General features: G+C 42.1%; 1 protein-coding gene across 1 annotated transcript; it reads right to left on the bottom strand.

Annotated features, from left to right (window-relative positions):
• Positions 1–3,355: 3,355 nt before the first annotated feature.
• Positions 3,356–14,916, bottom strand: LOC110492192 (zinc-alpha-2-glycoprotein). Its single transcript, XM_036947145.1, has 8 exons — positions 14,702–14,916; positions 14,363–14,620; positions 12,100–12,375; positions 11,657–11,947; positions 11,339–11,455; positions 8,916–8,963; positions 8,520–8,814; positions 3,356–3,689 (listed from the first exon to the last, which is right to left on the bottom strand). The coding sequence occupies exons 1-7, from the start codon at positions 14,748–14,750 to the stop codon at positions 8,765–8,767; spliced, it is 1,089 nt and encodes a 362-aa protein (XP_036803040.1). The 5' UTR covers positions 14,751–14,916; the 3' UTR covers positions 3,356–3,689; positions 8,520–8,764.
• Positions 14,917–15,584: the final 668 nt, after the last annotated feature.

Here is a 15,584-nt window from a genome sequence, read left to right as displayed (position 1 = left end):
GGACTGTATGCAAAATACATGAACTGCAATGGATTTGCAATGACATAAATCCAATTGTTGTCATTACAAAAATGAAAATCAATAACTTTGCATAGAGTATTTCCGCTGCACACATTATAACACATATTTTCATGATGACTGTTGTCAAATTATACAACGGGTGGGTCTAATCCTGGATGGTGATCCACAAATTACCACCGGCTAAATCTATGACGTATTTACTCTGTTCCGTTTGACTGCGCAATCCACTGTCTCATCAACTCAGCCAGGCTATTTATATACTAGATCTACACAAATAATCTAGACATGTTCTCCCATTTCTTTTAGACTAGCATTTGGTTTTCAACAGCAGAGATTTGTAATAACCTTGCTGTCTGCCTCTCCGACATTTGCAACATTGAAATTCGATCTCCAGCTGTCCCTATGTATGGTAACGAAAGTGTTGGGAATCTGAAGGAGACAGACAGGCTGGCAGCTTTTCTCAACCAGTCGAAATCATGAATCAGACACATTTTTTATGGATATATACTAAGAAATGTCAATAGAAAAACACAAAATGCAGCGCATTTGCTGTCATTCTAGCTTCAATTGGAAGGGATTGTGTTAGCTGAGTAGTTGGCTATATCTTCTGAGCAGTGTGGCATATGCCAGGCGAAATCGCACATCATTAACGAATTGTTATGAATTTACCCCCCCCCCCCAAAAAAAAAAAAAATCACTAGAAAACAGCTTAAACAAATACAAATGCAGCTACTTTGCTGTTATTCTGGCTACACCGTTTGACGTGCCTGTGTTAGCCAACTGTGGCTAGTTAGCAAGCAAGGGATAAGAACTTTGCCAGCCATCATGGCAACAGAACATTTAGAATGAATGACTGGGTCGCGTCCATAGATACAGAACAAAACGACTGGGTCGCATCTCTGGCAGTGTTTTGGATACATATATAACAATGAGCTAATGATGCTAATGATCGCCTGGCAAAGAAAATGTGCTCTCTCGTCAGGACACAGTTCAGAGGAGGTAGCCAACTACACAGCTAATGCATACACTTCAAACTGAAGCTGGTAAGACAGCAAACTAGCGGTATTTCATGTCGTTTGACCTGTTTTGATATTGACATTTATTTGTATATATCCATAAAAAGGATGCTGATTCATGCTTTCAACTAGGTTGCCAGAGACACGACCCATATAAATGCAACATGTAAAGTGTTGATCCCATGTTCCACAAGCTGAAATAAAAGTTCCCAGAAATGTTCCATACACACAAAATGTTGTGCACAAATTTGTTTACATCCCTGTTAGTGAGCAATTCTGCTTTGCTAAAATAATCCATCCACTTGAAAAATGTGGCATATCATGAAGCTGATTAGACAGTATAATCATTACACAGGTGCACCTTGTGCTGGGCACAATAAAAGGCCACTCTACAATGTTTGCATCATAGGCTTACCTGTGCCAGATGTTTATTTTTTTATGATTTAGAACCCAACTCAACCAATCACAATGCTTGTTTTGACCAACCCTTTGTAGAATATCCATTGTTCCATGACCGAGCAGAACTGACCTACAGAATTGCATTATTTTCTGGAAAACACATAGGGACCAGAGTTGATTATCCATTTTATACAATGGTTATAATTTAATACATTTTCGGTCAGAAATGTGTTCACTTGCGGTAGAAATGTGTTCAACATCCACTGAAGTAGCTAGCAAGTTTACTAGACAGCTACAGTAGTTGCTGTGGTAACCAAACAAACAGATGTGCTAGTTTAGCTAACCATACTATCAGTCCTAGCTTGCCATTATGAAAATCGAATTCAAAATACGAAGTGTTTTTAATCCGACTTTTGCTTTCAAAAGCAGCTCAAACAAAACATGTAAAAATGAACTATTGCCATTGAATTCTACTGTGCAAATGTACACACCCAGGACAGGTGTGGTATATGGCCAATATATGACTGTTCTTTTGCACAACGAAACGCGGAGTGCCTGGATACAGCCCTTAGCCGTGGTATATTGGCCATATACCACAAATCCCGGAGGTGCCTTATTGCTATTATAAACTGTTTACCAACATAATTAGACCAGTAAAAATAAATGATTTGTCATACCCTTTGGTATGCGGTCTGATATACCACGGCTTTCAGCCAATCAGCATTCAGGTCACGAACCACCACGTTTATAAAGGGAAATAATGCGCGCTATAGAATGCCCTTCAAGCCAATCAGAAAGGTGTTTTCAACAATGCCATGGTATAAACACTGGTAGTTAATGACCTTGTTCAGTATATGAATAAAAGCCCCTGGAATGAGGCTGGTATGAGGAATACAGTAGCTTGCATACCTGTTCCCTGTTATTAATGAAAATCATAAATCAATGCTTGTCTTGGCATTGTGGAACTGAATATCCAACTTACCTTCAAGTATTAACACATGCATACAGCATCAAGACAAAGCTCTTGGTGCAAATATAAGTTCATGGGTCAAGTGTTTTGCAAGAGTCCTTTCTAAAGCGATGGGAAACAGAGAGTAAGCTTTGGGAAATAGTGGTAAGGCATTGTTAGCCATGTTGACATTAGGCTCAGTCAGTCACTAATTAACTAGAGTGACGACTTGTGCCTCTGTGTTTAGATTTCAGAGCTATATATTCCTAGTTCTGAAACCACCTGATTTGATGAGCAGACACCCTCATTTAGGCTACTAAGTTATGGAGTGTACTTTCTGCACACTATAAGGCTGATAATTTGTTTATCAACATGAATAATGTTAAACACACTAACAAATAGGCTAATAGGAACAGAAAACGTATTATATATAAAATAAAATATGTTGTGTATACATGAATGAATAAAAGGAGTCTTATTTGAGGTGTTATTGACACACGTCTTGTGTGCACATGGTGCATTCTACTGTTCCAGAATAGCATGTATTTCCACACAGTTGCTTGGAGAATAGCAGGAATGCTGTTCTGGAGAGAGGAGGGCTGATGGGAAATCATTAACCATACACCCTGTCAGAGAGAGAGGAGAGCAACACATTCTCAGTAATTACTTTTATCTATGGGCATATAACTAGTAGATAAACCTTATGGAGTGACATGAGCAGTTGTGTAGTACAGTCCTTCTCTTGTCCTATTTTCAGGTCAACGATTAACCAAAATAACACAGGCATAATCCCTATAAATTAGTGGTGGCTTAATCCTCCTTGGTGGTTTTAGGATACTTAGGTCAGTGATACACTACCTTCTGCCACATACTCAGCGAGAGAATGCAGTGATTCAAATTGGATGGGGGGTGTTCAGCCTTATTGTCAACTTGCACCTCCATCAATTATAGATTATTTTGAACCATTTTAGATGAATAAACATGGATTGATTTATTTGACAATTTAAAAAACACATTATACAGCCAGTACATTTACTATTATTTACATTTTACGGTATCAAATCTAACACAATACAATTATAGATTATTTTTCATTGGACTTATTTCCATTTGTGGTCCTTTTTTGATAATAGGCAGACACAGCAAGACTGGCAATACACTACAGGTTATAGGCTACAGTTCCAGATATCAGACTTAAATGAGGACTGTAGCAATCATTAAAAGTTCATGGTGCAATACAATGGACGGACTTATTGTTTAACGTTGTATATGATTTGTCTTATGAAATTGTACACACACACACACATATTGAAATCCAAGATGGCGTAGCAGTAGGACGTATTGTCGTGTTGTGTCCCTTGTATATATCGTTTGTTTTCGTTTTTTTTTTTTTCTTCACATATCTTTAAAACTTTTTGCTGAACCTCAACTTCTTCTAAATACTCTCCTGCAACCCGCCTCACCCAACGTAGCTATTTTTCCTAAAGTATTTATATTTACTTCGGACCTTGGAACCCCTCAACTGAAGCTAGCCAACGAACTACCAGCTTCAGCAAAACATTGCTAGCGGTCTTCAGCTAACCGGTCATCAGCTAACCTTTAGCTCGGAAAGCTCTCGCCAGTTCGAACAACGCGACTCTAACCAGAGCATAACGGACCTATTTATTATTTTATTTTATTTTTCATCCCCGGATTCCCATCGCAAACGGAACATTTTGAGCTCCTGGGCTACAATATCCAGACCCACGACCGGTCCATCGATGTCACTGCATGAAGAGGAATAAACAGATACCCCCATCGCGACGTCCCCAAAGGCTAACTCTCTAGCCCTTGCTATCTCCTTGCTTGCAAATTCGGCCTGCTAACTGCTAGCTTGCTTAGCCCGGTCCGCTAACTGCTACCGTGTTTAGCACCGTCTACTAACTGTTAGCTTGTTAGCACAGGCCTGCTAACCGTCTGAATCGCCGCGTCCCAAACACTCACTGAACCCATATTTACTTTCTACCCCTTTTCGATTTTTAATTTGTTTATACCTTCCGGTAACCTGCCTCACCCAATGTGATACGGAACCGCTATTATCTTTACATTTTTAGAACACACTCAAGAACCTCCAGAAGCTAACCAGCTAACTGGCTACAAGCTATTTGGTCATTGTTAGTTTTCTAACCTGGATAACACTCGCCAGTCCAGCTTCCCTGCCCCATCCACCGCTGCCCCTTGGACACTGATCACTTGGCTACATAGCTGATGCATGCTGGACTGTCCATTAATCACGGTAATCCATTCTGCTTGTTTATGTTTTATCTGTCGGCCCCAGCCGCACTTAGGCTCTGTGTGTAGTTAATCCGACCCTCTCTGCCTAATCAATCGCCATTCTACCTGCTGTTGTTGTGCTAGCTGATTAGCTGTTGTCTCACCTACTGTTTTAGCTAGCTCTCCCAATTCAACACCTGTGATTACTGTATGCCTCGCTGTATGTCTTTCTCAAATGTCAATATGCCTTGTATACTGTTGTGCAGGTTAGTTATCATTGTTTTAGTTTACAATGGAGCCCCTAGTTCCACTCTTTATACCCCTGTTACCTCCTTTGTCCCACCCCCCACACATGCGGTGACCTCACCCATTACAACCAGCATGTCCAGAGATACAACCTCTCTCATCATCACCCAGTGCCTGGGCTTACCTCCGCTGTACCCGCACCCCACCATACCCCTGTTTGCGCATTATGCCCTGAATATATTCTACCATGCCCAGAAACCTGCTCCTCTTATTCTCTGTCCCCAACGCCCTAGGCGACCAGTTTTGATAGCCTTCAGCCGCACCCTCATACTACTCCTTCTCTGTTCCGCGGGTGATGTGGAGGTAAACCCAGGCCCTGCATGTCCCCAGGCACCCTCATTTGTTGACTTCTGTGATCGAAAAAGCCTTGGTTTCATGCATGTCAACATCAGAAGCCTCCTCCCTAAGTTTGTCTTACTCACTGCTCTAGCACACTCTGCTAACCCTGATGTCCTTGCCGTGTCTGAATCCTGGCTCAGGAAGGCCACCAAAAATTCGGAGATTTCCATACCCAACTATAACATCTTCCGTCAAGATAGAACTGCCAAAGGAGGAGGAGTTGCAGTCTACTGCAGAGATAGCCTGCAAAGTAATGTCATACTTTCCAGGTCCATACCCAAACAGTTCGAACTACTAATTTTGAAAATTACTCTCTCCAGAAATAAGTCTCTCACTGTTGCCGCCTGCTACCGACCCCCCTCAGCTCCCAGCTGTGCCCTGGACACCATTTGTGAATTGATCGCCCCCCATCTAGCTTCAGAGTTTGTTCTGTTAGGTGACCTAAACTGGGATATGCTTAACACCCCGGCAGTCCTACAATCTAAGCTAGATGCCCTCAATCTCACTCAAATCATCAAGGAACCCACCAGGTACAACCCTAACTCTGTAAACAAGGGCACCCTCATTGACGTCATCCTGACCAACTGGCCCTCCAAATACACCTCCGCTGTCTTCAACCAGGATCTCAGCGATCACTGCCTCATTGCCTGTATCCGCTATGGAGCCGCAGTCAAACGACCACCCCTCATCACTGTCAAACGCTCCCTAAAACACTTCTGTGAGCAGGCCTTTCTAATCGACCTGGCCCGGGTATCCTGGAAGGACATTGACCTCATCCCGTCAGTTGAGGATGCCTGGTCTTTCTTTAAAAGTAACTTCCTCACCATTTTAGATAAGCATGCTCCGTTCAAAAAATGCAGAACTAAGAACAGATATAGCCCCTGGTTCACTCCAGACCTGACTGCCCTCGACCAGCACAAAAACATCCTGTGGCGGACTGCACTAACATCGAACAGTCCCCGCGATATGCAACTGTTCAGGGAAGTCAGGAACCAATACACACAGTCAGTCAGGAAAGCTAAAGCCAACTTCTTCAGGCAGAAGTTTGCATCTTGTAGCTCCAACTCCAAAAAGTTCTGGGACACTGTGAAGTCCATGGAGAACAAGAGCACCTCCTCCCAGCTGCCCACTGCACTGAGGCTAGGTAACACGGTCACCACCGATAAATCCATGATTATCGAAAACTTCAACAAGCATTTCTCAACGGCTGGCCATGCCTTCCGCCTGGCTACTCCAACCTCGTCCAACAGCTCCCCCCCCCCCGCAGCTACTCGCCCAAGCCTCTCCAGGTTCTCCTTTACCCAAATCCAGATAGCAGATGTTCTGAAAGAGCTGCAAAACCTGGACCCGTACAAATCAGCTGGGCTTGACAATCTGGACCCTCTATTCCTGAAACTATCCGCCGCCATTGTCGCAACCCCTATTACCAGCCTGTTCAACCTCTCTTTCATATCGTCTGAGATCCCCAAGGATTGGAAAGCTGCCGCAGTCATCCCCCTCTTCAAAGGGGGCGACACCCTGGACCCAAACTGTTACAGACCAATATCCATCCTGCCCTGCCTATCTAAGGTCTTCGAAAGCCAAGTCAACAAACAGATCACTGACCATCTTGAATCCCACCGTACCTTCTCCGCTGTGCAATCTGGTTTCCGAGCCGGTCACGGGTGTACCTCAGCCACGCTCAAGGTACTAAACGATATCATAACCGCCATCGATAAAAGACAGTACTGTGCAGCCGTCTTCATAGACCTTGCCAAGGCTTTCGACTCTGTCAATCACCGTATTCTTATCGGCAGACTCAGTAGCCTCGGTTTTTCGGATGACTGCCTTGCCTGGTTCACCAATTACTTTGCAGACAGAGTTCAGTGTGTCAAATCGGAGGGCATGCTGTCCGGTCCTCTGGCAGTCTCTATGGGGGTGCCACAGGGTTCAATTCTCGGGCCGACTCTTTTCTCTGTATATATCAATGATGTTTCTCATGCTGCGGGCGATTCCCTGATCCACCTCTACGCAGACGACACCATTCTATATACTTCCGGCCCGTCCTTGGACACTGTGCTATCTAACCTCCAAACGAGCTTCAATGCCATACAGCACTCCTTCCGTGGCCTCCAACTGCTCTTAAACGCTAGTAAAACCAAATGCATGCTTTTCAACCGTTCGCTGCCTGCACCCGCACGCCTGACCAGCATCACCACCCTGGATGGTTCCGACCTTGAATATGTGGACATCTATAAGTACCTAGGTGTCTGGCTAGACTCTAAACTCTCCTTCCAGACCCATATCAAACATCTCCAATCGAAAATCAAATCAAGAGTCGGCTTTCTATTCCGCAACAAAGCCTCCTTCACTCACGCCGCCAAACTTACCCTAGTAAAACTGACTATCCTACCGATCCTCGACTTCGGCGATGTCATCTACAAAATTGCTTCCAACACTCTACTCAGCAAACTGGATGCAGTTTATCACAGTGCCATCCGTTTTGTCACTAAAGCACCTTATACCACCCACCACTGCGACTTGTATGCTCTAGTCGGCTGGCCCTCGCTACATATTCGTCGCCAGACCCACTGGCTCCAGGTCATCTACAAGTCCATGCTAGGTAAAGCTCCGCCTTATCTCAGTTCACTGGTTACGATGGCAACACCCATCCGTAGCACGCGCTCCAGCAGGTGTATCTCACTGATCATCCCTAAAGCCAACACCTCATTTGGCCGCCTTTCGTTCCAGTTCTCTGCTGCCTGTGATTGGAACGAATTGCAAAAATCGCTGAAGTTGGAGACTTTTATCTCCCTCACCAACTTCAAACATCTGCTATCTGAGCAGCTAACCGATCGCTGCAGCTGTACATAGTCTATTGGTAAATAGCCCACCCATTTTCACCTACCTCATCCCCATACTGTTTTTATTTATTTATTTTTCTGCTCTTTTGCACACCAATATCTCTACCTGTACATAACCTTCTGATCATTTATCACTCCAGTGTTAATCTGCATAATTGTAATTATTTGCCTACCTTCCCATGCCTTTTGCACACAATGTATATATAGACTCCCCTTTTTTCTACTGTGTTATTGACTTGTTAATTGTTTACTCCATGTGTAACTCTGTGTTGTCTGTTCACACTGCTATGCCTTATCTTGGCCAGGTCGCAGTTGCAAATGAGAACTTGTTCTCAACTAGCCTACCTGGTTAAATAAAGGTGAAATAAAAAAAAAAAAAAAAAAAAAAATATATATATATATTTTTTTTTTAAAAGGTCAAATTATAAAAAAATTAAAAGACGTGTATGTTGATGAAATCAATTACAGTTTAGGCTATCCCTGTGCCATTAACCATATTAGTGAGTTACCCTGGAACATTGCTGGAGTGAAAAGCTTGCTTGAGGATTAGTTATGGATTTGTTCATTTTACTTTTGAAATAGGTGAGCATCATCCACTTCCTTTCATCTTCAGCAGAGATGTTATGAGTACAGTAGTATCAAGAATCTGTTGATTCTGTCTCTAAAGAGGAGTTACTCTGTTCTGTCTCTGGAAGAGAATGGTTAACACAATATGATGAGTAATATTGGACAGGAATTATTGAGTACAAGCCTTAATGATATGGTGTAAACATTTTTTAACATACTTACCAGTATCTTTGGCAGCAGAGTATATATGTCCAGAAAATGTAGGAACGCCTAGAAAAACAGATTGACATAGGTAGATCACCAATGGGACATGTCATATTGCCCACAAATGATACATCGTTGATAAAGATGCTAAACATTAAAAGATAATCATCCTGTAAACGTTTTTTTATTAGAATCCCCATTAGCTGTTGTGAAAGCAACAGCAGCTACTCTTCCTGGGGTCCACACAAAACATGAAATATTAATAGACAAGAACAGAGCAAGGACAGAACTACATACATATAAAAACAGCACACATAGCCTACATATCAATACATACACACAACATATCTAGGTTAAATAGGGGAGAGGCTTTGTACTGTGTGGTGTTGCTTTATCTGTTTTTGAAACCGGGTTTGCGGTTCATTTGTGCAATATAAGATGGAAGGGAGTTCCATGCAAAAATGGTTCTATATAATACTGTACGCTTTCTTGAATTTGTTCTGGATTTGGGGACTATGAAAAGAACCCTGGTGGCTTGTTTGGTGGGGTAAATGTGTGTGTGTCAGAGCTGTGTGTACGTTGACTATGCAAACAATTTGGAATGTTCAACACATTAATGTTTCTTATAAAAATATGAAGTGACGCAGTCAGTCTCCACTCAACTCTTAGCCAAGAGTTTGCATAGTATTTATTTTAGCCCTCTGTTTACAATGGACGTGCCGCTCTGTTCTGGGCCAGCTGCAGCTTAACTTGGTCTTTCTTTGCAGCACTTGACCACATGATTGGACAATAATCAGGATAAGACAAAACTAGAGCCTGCAGGACTTGCTTTTTGGAGTGTGGTGTCCGAAAAGCAGAGCATCTCTTTATTATGGACGGACCTCTCCCTATCTTTACAACCCTTGAATCTATATGTTTTGACCATGACCATTTACAATCCAAGGTAACACCAAGTCATTTAGTTTCCTCGGCATGTTCAACAGCCACATCATTCATGACCAGATTCAGCTGAGGTCTAGAGTATGATTTGTACCAAATACAATGCTCTTACTTTTAGAGATGTTCAGGACCAGTTTATTACTGGCCACCATTCTAAAACTTTCTGCAACTCCTTGTTAAGGGTTTCAGTGACTTCATTAGCTGTGGTTGCTGACACGTACACTACCGTTCAAAAGTTTGGGGTCACTTAGAAATGTCCTTGTTTGCAGTGGTTAAGGGCACTGCACTGCAGCGCCAGCTGTGCCACCAGTGACTCTGGGTTCGCGCCCAGGCTCTGTCGCAACCGGCCACGACCGGGAGGTCCGTGGGGCGACGCACAATTGGCCTAGCGTCGTCCGGGTTAGGGAGGGTTTGGCCGGTAGGGATATTCTTGTCTCATCGCGCACCAGCGACTCCTGTGGCGGGCCAGGCGCAGTGCACGCTAACCAAGGTTGCCAGGTGCACAGTGTTTCCTCCGGCACATTGGTGCGGCTGGCTTCCGGGTTGGATGCTTGCTGTGTTTAAAAGCAGTGCGGCTTGGTTGGGTCGTGTTTCGGAGGACACATGACTTTCGACCTTCGTCTCTCCCGAGCCCGTACGGGAGTTGTAGCGATGAGACAAGATAGTAGCTACTAACAATTGGATACCACGAAATTGGGGAGAAAAAGGGGGAAAAAATAAAAAAAGTATATATATATAAAAAAAAGAAAAGCACATTTTTTGTCCATTAAAATAACATCAAAATGATCAGAAATACATTGTTAATGTTGTAAATGGGTTCGATTACAGGCTCAAAATGCATTGCATTTGTGGGTTCGATTACAGGCTCAAAATGGCCTGAAACAAAGAACTTTCTTCTGAAACTCGTCAGTCTATTCTTGTTCTGAGAAATGAAGGCTATTCCATGCGAGAAATTGCCAAGAAACTGCACCGTTCTTCGTTTTTTAATGCATGAATAAGATGGCTCACTGTTCGTTGTTGGCATTTCCTACCTAAATTTGCCCACTTTGCCAATGAAGTAATCATTAATATTATTGGTAAAATCAAATGGTTTAGTGATGAATAAGCCATCTGATTCAATGAAAGATGAAGTTGAATTTGCCTGTCTGTTTTTTTCCGTAATTCTTTATATCATTGATCTGACTTCATAATACAATTTTTACTTTTTTTTGTTGAGTTCAGTCAAATCATTTCTTAATTTGCAGTAAGTCAGATGTGCAGCCAGACGTATTAGCCACTCCTTTTGCACCATCTCTTTCAACCATACAGTTTTTCAATGCCTCATCAATCCATGGATGATATGTCCATGTAAGATCATTCTCCACCTGAAGAGGGCAGCCTTATTCAATCAATTATTGCATAAGTTCAACCAATGAAACCCATCACTCCAAATACAGAAGTTATCAGCATCCAAACACTTTCTGCATCTGTAACCACCATTCTCTTCTTCTAACCCAACTCACCTGCGTGTTTCCACTTCCACATGCCAATAACAACAAGGATCCCAATCAGAATTAACACGACTGCCATTACCAGAACGACTGGAATGATGGAGGCGCTATCTGGGCCAGTATCAGGAACTGTCAATGAATACAAACACAATATTATCATTACATTAAATTGTAAAAAATAATGTATACATGACAGTATTACATTACTAATATTTATTGGAACAACTTTGTAATTTGTAACCTCTAACAGAGGTGAACCATAATGGTTGCTAAAAAGCACATAATCTGATGATACTGTATCTCAGAGCATCCCTTGGCTCCTAATCTTACCCCAACTGACATCCAGCTTGTTGTCCATACTGATGTGATTGGCAGTGCAGGTGTAGTTGGGTCTCTCTCTCAGCTCCTGGACAGTGATTGTCAGACTCTTTCTCAGCTGGTACGTCCAGTCTCCATTCGGTAGCAATTGCCCCCCTTTGAGCTCATGCTCTGCCACAGGTTGGCCGTCTCTCAGCAGGGTGAGGTTGATGTGGCGGGGGTAGAAACCAAAGGCCAGGCAGGTGATCTTGGCCCCTTCAGTATCTGTGCTTTCTTTTGAAATGAGTCTTACTCTAGGACGCACTGAGGAGGATATGTGTATCAATGGATCAACTGTAGATTTGCTTAGGTTGTATTCCTGATGCTTTTTACACATGTTATAATTATGGCATAACAATATTTGGTTCTATTGTTCATGCATTGGCATGACTATTTTTATAGTACACAAAGCCTACCTTTTCTCATGACCAGTTTCTCTTCTTTCTTCAGGTAGTCCTTTAATGATTTAATGCAAATAGGGAGATAAACCTTGTCAAGACCCATTTGAATGTACTGTGTCCTTTGTTGATTAAACTCAAGTTCTGGCCACTTAGGATGGTAATTGTACTGCAGTTTGTTGAAGTTCAGAACACCTCCATCAATTCCATTGAACGCTTCCTTTATCATGAGTTGGCCTTGCTTTTCATTGTCCTCCAATTCACAACCAATAAGTCTCTGATGAACAAATATTCCTGTAATAATTTAAAAGCAAAGAACCAATACTTTAGGTAATAGTGACAAAAAAGTTTTTAAAAACATGGGCTGTCCAGCTTATATTTGAAAATAGAAGAGAGCCGCACACTCTAGGAGCTCAGATGCAAAAATGTAATTACCAACGTTTCGACAGCCAAGCTGTCTTCATCAGGGTATAATCACAAACACTGCGGGATCCCCCATGGATCCTAACTATGCTAATTTGTATGTGGGTTACATGGAGAAACAGTCTATTTTCAATCCTCTCAAAAATGTTTTCTTGCCTCACATCATTATTTGGAAACGGTATATTGATGATTTTTTGTTCTATGGAGGGGCGTTCCATGCTTTTCTTAACTCCTGTTCTGAGCATCTGAGATTTACTATGCAATCTGATACACGTCAAATCAGTTTTCTTGATCTTCTGATCTTGTGTGAAGATAATGTTCTATACACTGATCTTTACAGGAAGCCTACTGATCGTAACAGTTTGTTGAGGGCTGATAGTTGTCACCCACTTCACTTGAAAAATAGTTTGCCCTACAGCCAATTCTGTCGAATCAAAAGAATTTGCAAAAAACAATCAGATTTCGAAAGAAATATGGCTGAGACGCAAAGAAAGTTCAAGGAGAGGGGCTACAAGAATGATCAGATTAATATTGCCATTGCAAAAAGACGCATTCTTGCGTTCTAACTACCCGCTATTCAAAGTGCTCTGAACAAATTAAGGGAATTGTTCACAAACATTGGCACATCCTAAAATCCGATGATAGTCTCGGTAATGTGTTTTCGGACCTTCCCTTGGTCGTATTCTCGCGGGGCAGAAATCTCAGAGACCAATTGGTACACTGATTTACCACCCCAAGATATTCCTGAACAACGTCTATTTGCACCCCTACTGGATGGAAATTACAAATGTAATGGCTGTGCTCAATGCAATGGCACTTATACATGTAGATCCTTCAAACACCCACAAACAGGGAAATCGATCCCAATCAAAGGTGTTATTACGTGCTCCACTAAGGCAGTTATTTATCTTATAACTTGTCCCTGTGGTAAAAATTATGTAGGTAAAACAAATCGTGAATTAAAAGTACGTATCTCAGAGCATCGTAGCACCATTAGATGTAAAAACTTTACTTATCCAATTGCGGCCCACTTCTTGGAGGCAGGCCACTCGATTTCGTCTCTGCGTTATATTGGCGTCGAACATGTCACCCTCCCTAGGAGAGGGGGTGACCTTGATAATTTATTGTTAAAACGAGAGGCTGCCTGGAACTTTAATTTAAAGTTCTTTGCGCCCTTCGGTCTCAACGTAGACTTTGATCTGAAGCCATTCTTGTGATTATTGTGACTTTTCCATTGTAATTGTTTGTAAGCTTGTGTAGTCAAATTAATCTAGGATCGTATGCTATCCATTTGTTGTTTGTATGACATTTTAATATTTGATTATTAACCAATGATATTAGGCCACTCTTGGCCATGATTACAGACACCTGTGTCTTTTGACACTATATAAACGAGTCATCCCGCAGTATTTGTGATTATACCCTGATGAAGACAGCTTGGCTGTCGAAACGTTGGTAATTACATTTTTGCATCTGAGCTCCTAGAGTGTGCGGCTCTCTTTTGTTTTCTACTCCGCTAGCCAGCACCTCGTCTTAATAGGTGTGCGTTTCTTTTGGTTCTAGATCGTTCTGTCCAGCTTATATAACATTAAGCAGAGAGCGGTATTGAGCCATTTATTAAATTTACAATCACTTTGGTAAGGGAATTATAGTATTCATATATACACATCTGGATCTTGGTCATCCATGTAAACCGATATATTTCATTCTGACACCGTAGTTATATAGATTTTAGATAATGGGGGTGGCTCATTTTACACTGACTTACCTAGTTAAAGGAAAAAAAGAAACTTACCCTGTTCTCCCCATATTTAAGGTCACAGTATATTGATTACAAAATTGATTACAGTTTGCTCACCTGTTGTGGAGTTAAAGCGGTGCTGTAAGAGGGACGACCGCTTCCTCATACTGAGGTACACGTCCCAAGACGCACCCTGAACTGTTTTTGAATACTCCTCATCTATGTTCTCATCGGTCCTAGAGATAAATCTCCAGGAATTGGAGTCATAGTATCCCACCTGAACATCATCCAGCATCCACAAAACACAGAATTCAGGAAACTCTGTCTCTCCAAGTACGTGTGTTGCTAACCCCCACAGAGAGTGGGAAGATTTACCTGTGAGGTGATAAATCAATTAGTAATTCTCAGCAAGACTAAATTCCAGCAATCCACTTGTGAAAAATCAATAGACCTTACCTGCATTAACAATTGGAAGATATATGAGAAATAACGTGTAAAAATTCATTTCAAAGCACTTCAGTTTCCATACAGCTGGTGTAGACGACCATGAAGTTCCGCAACCCTGTAAACAGATTCCTTACTTTCATCGTCGTTTCCGGTCACTTGATTTACGTGCAGCTGTGCGGTTTGTTGCCAACTATTCTTTGCTACGTGCCAACTTTACGGTTTTTACTTTTTAATTACCATTATATATATATTTTTTTTTTCTTCGCTGTACTTTTTTTTTTCATTCAACATGTTCACCCCGGACGCTTTATCTGGACATGGTTCTACACGACCTCCACCAGCCGAAGCTAGTAGTAACATTAACATTATGCCTCCTAATTGTAGTCGTTGTACTCATAATATACAGGAGAACGTATTTAGGTGTAGGAAAGGAGGTGTAGTCATTTAGGTGTAGGAAAGGATGAAACAGCGTATGTGCTGTTAAGTACAGATAGTAGTATAAATCCCTTCACAGTCCCCAGAGCGGGACATTTTTCTCATGGCTTCTGGAAGGAAATACTGTAGGAATGCTCAACCGGTGTCCTCATTCAGCCAGCAGAAACGTTCAACCGGTTCTCCCAATTAAACAACGAGTAGAGTCCGAGTCTCTCTGGTCTCTCCTCCACCATTAGCTCTGTCAAACTGAACACCCTAGTCATTGGCGACTCCATTACCCGTAGTGTTAGACTTTAAAATAATCATCCAGCGATCATACACTGTTTACCAGGGGGCAGAGCTACCGACGTAAAGGCTAATATGAAGGTGGTGCTGGCTAAAGCTAAAACTGGCGAGTATAGGGTTATTGTTATCCACGTCGGCTCCAACGATGTTAGGATGAAACAGTCAGAGGTCA

This window comes from Oncorhynchus mykiss, chromosome 16, assembly GCF_013265735.2.
Source record: "Oncorhynchus mykiss isolate Arlee chromosome 16, USDA_OmykA_1.1, whole genome shotgun sequence".
NCBI lineage: Eukaryota > Metazoa > Chordata > Actinopteri > Salmoniformes > Salmonidae > Oncorhynchus > Oncorhynchus mykiss.
This window is presented reverse-complemented; position numbering and strand designations above follow the sequence as displayed.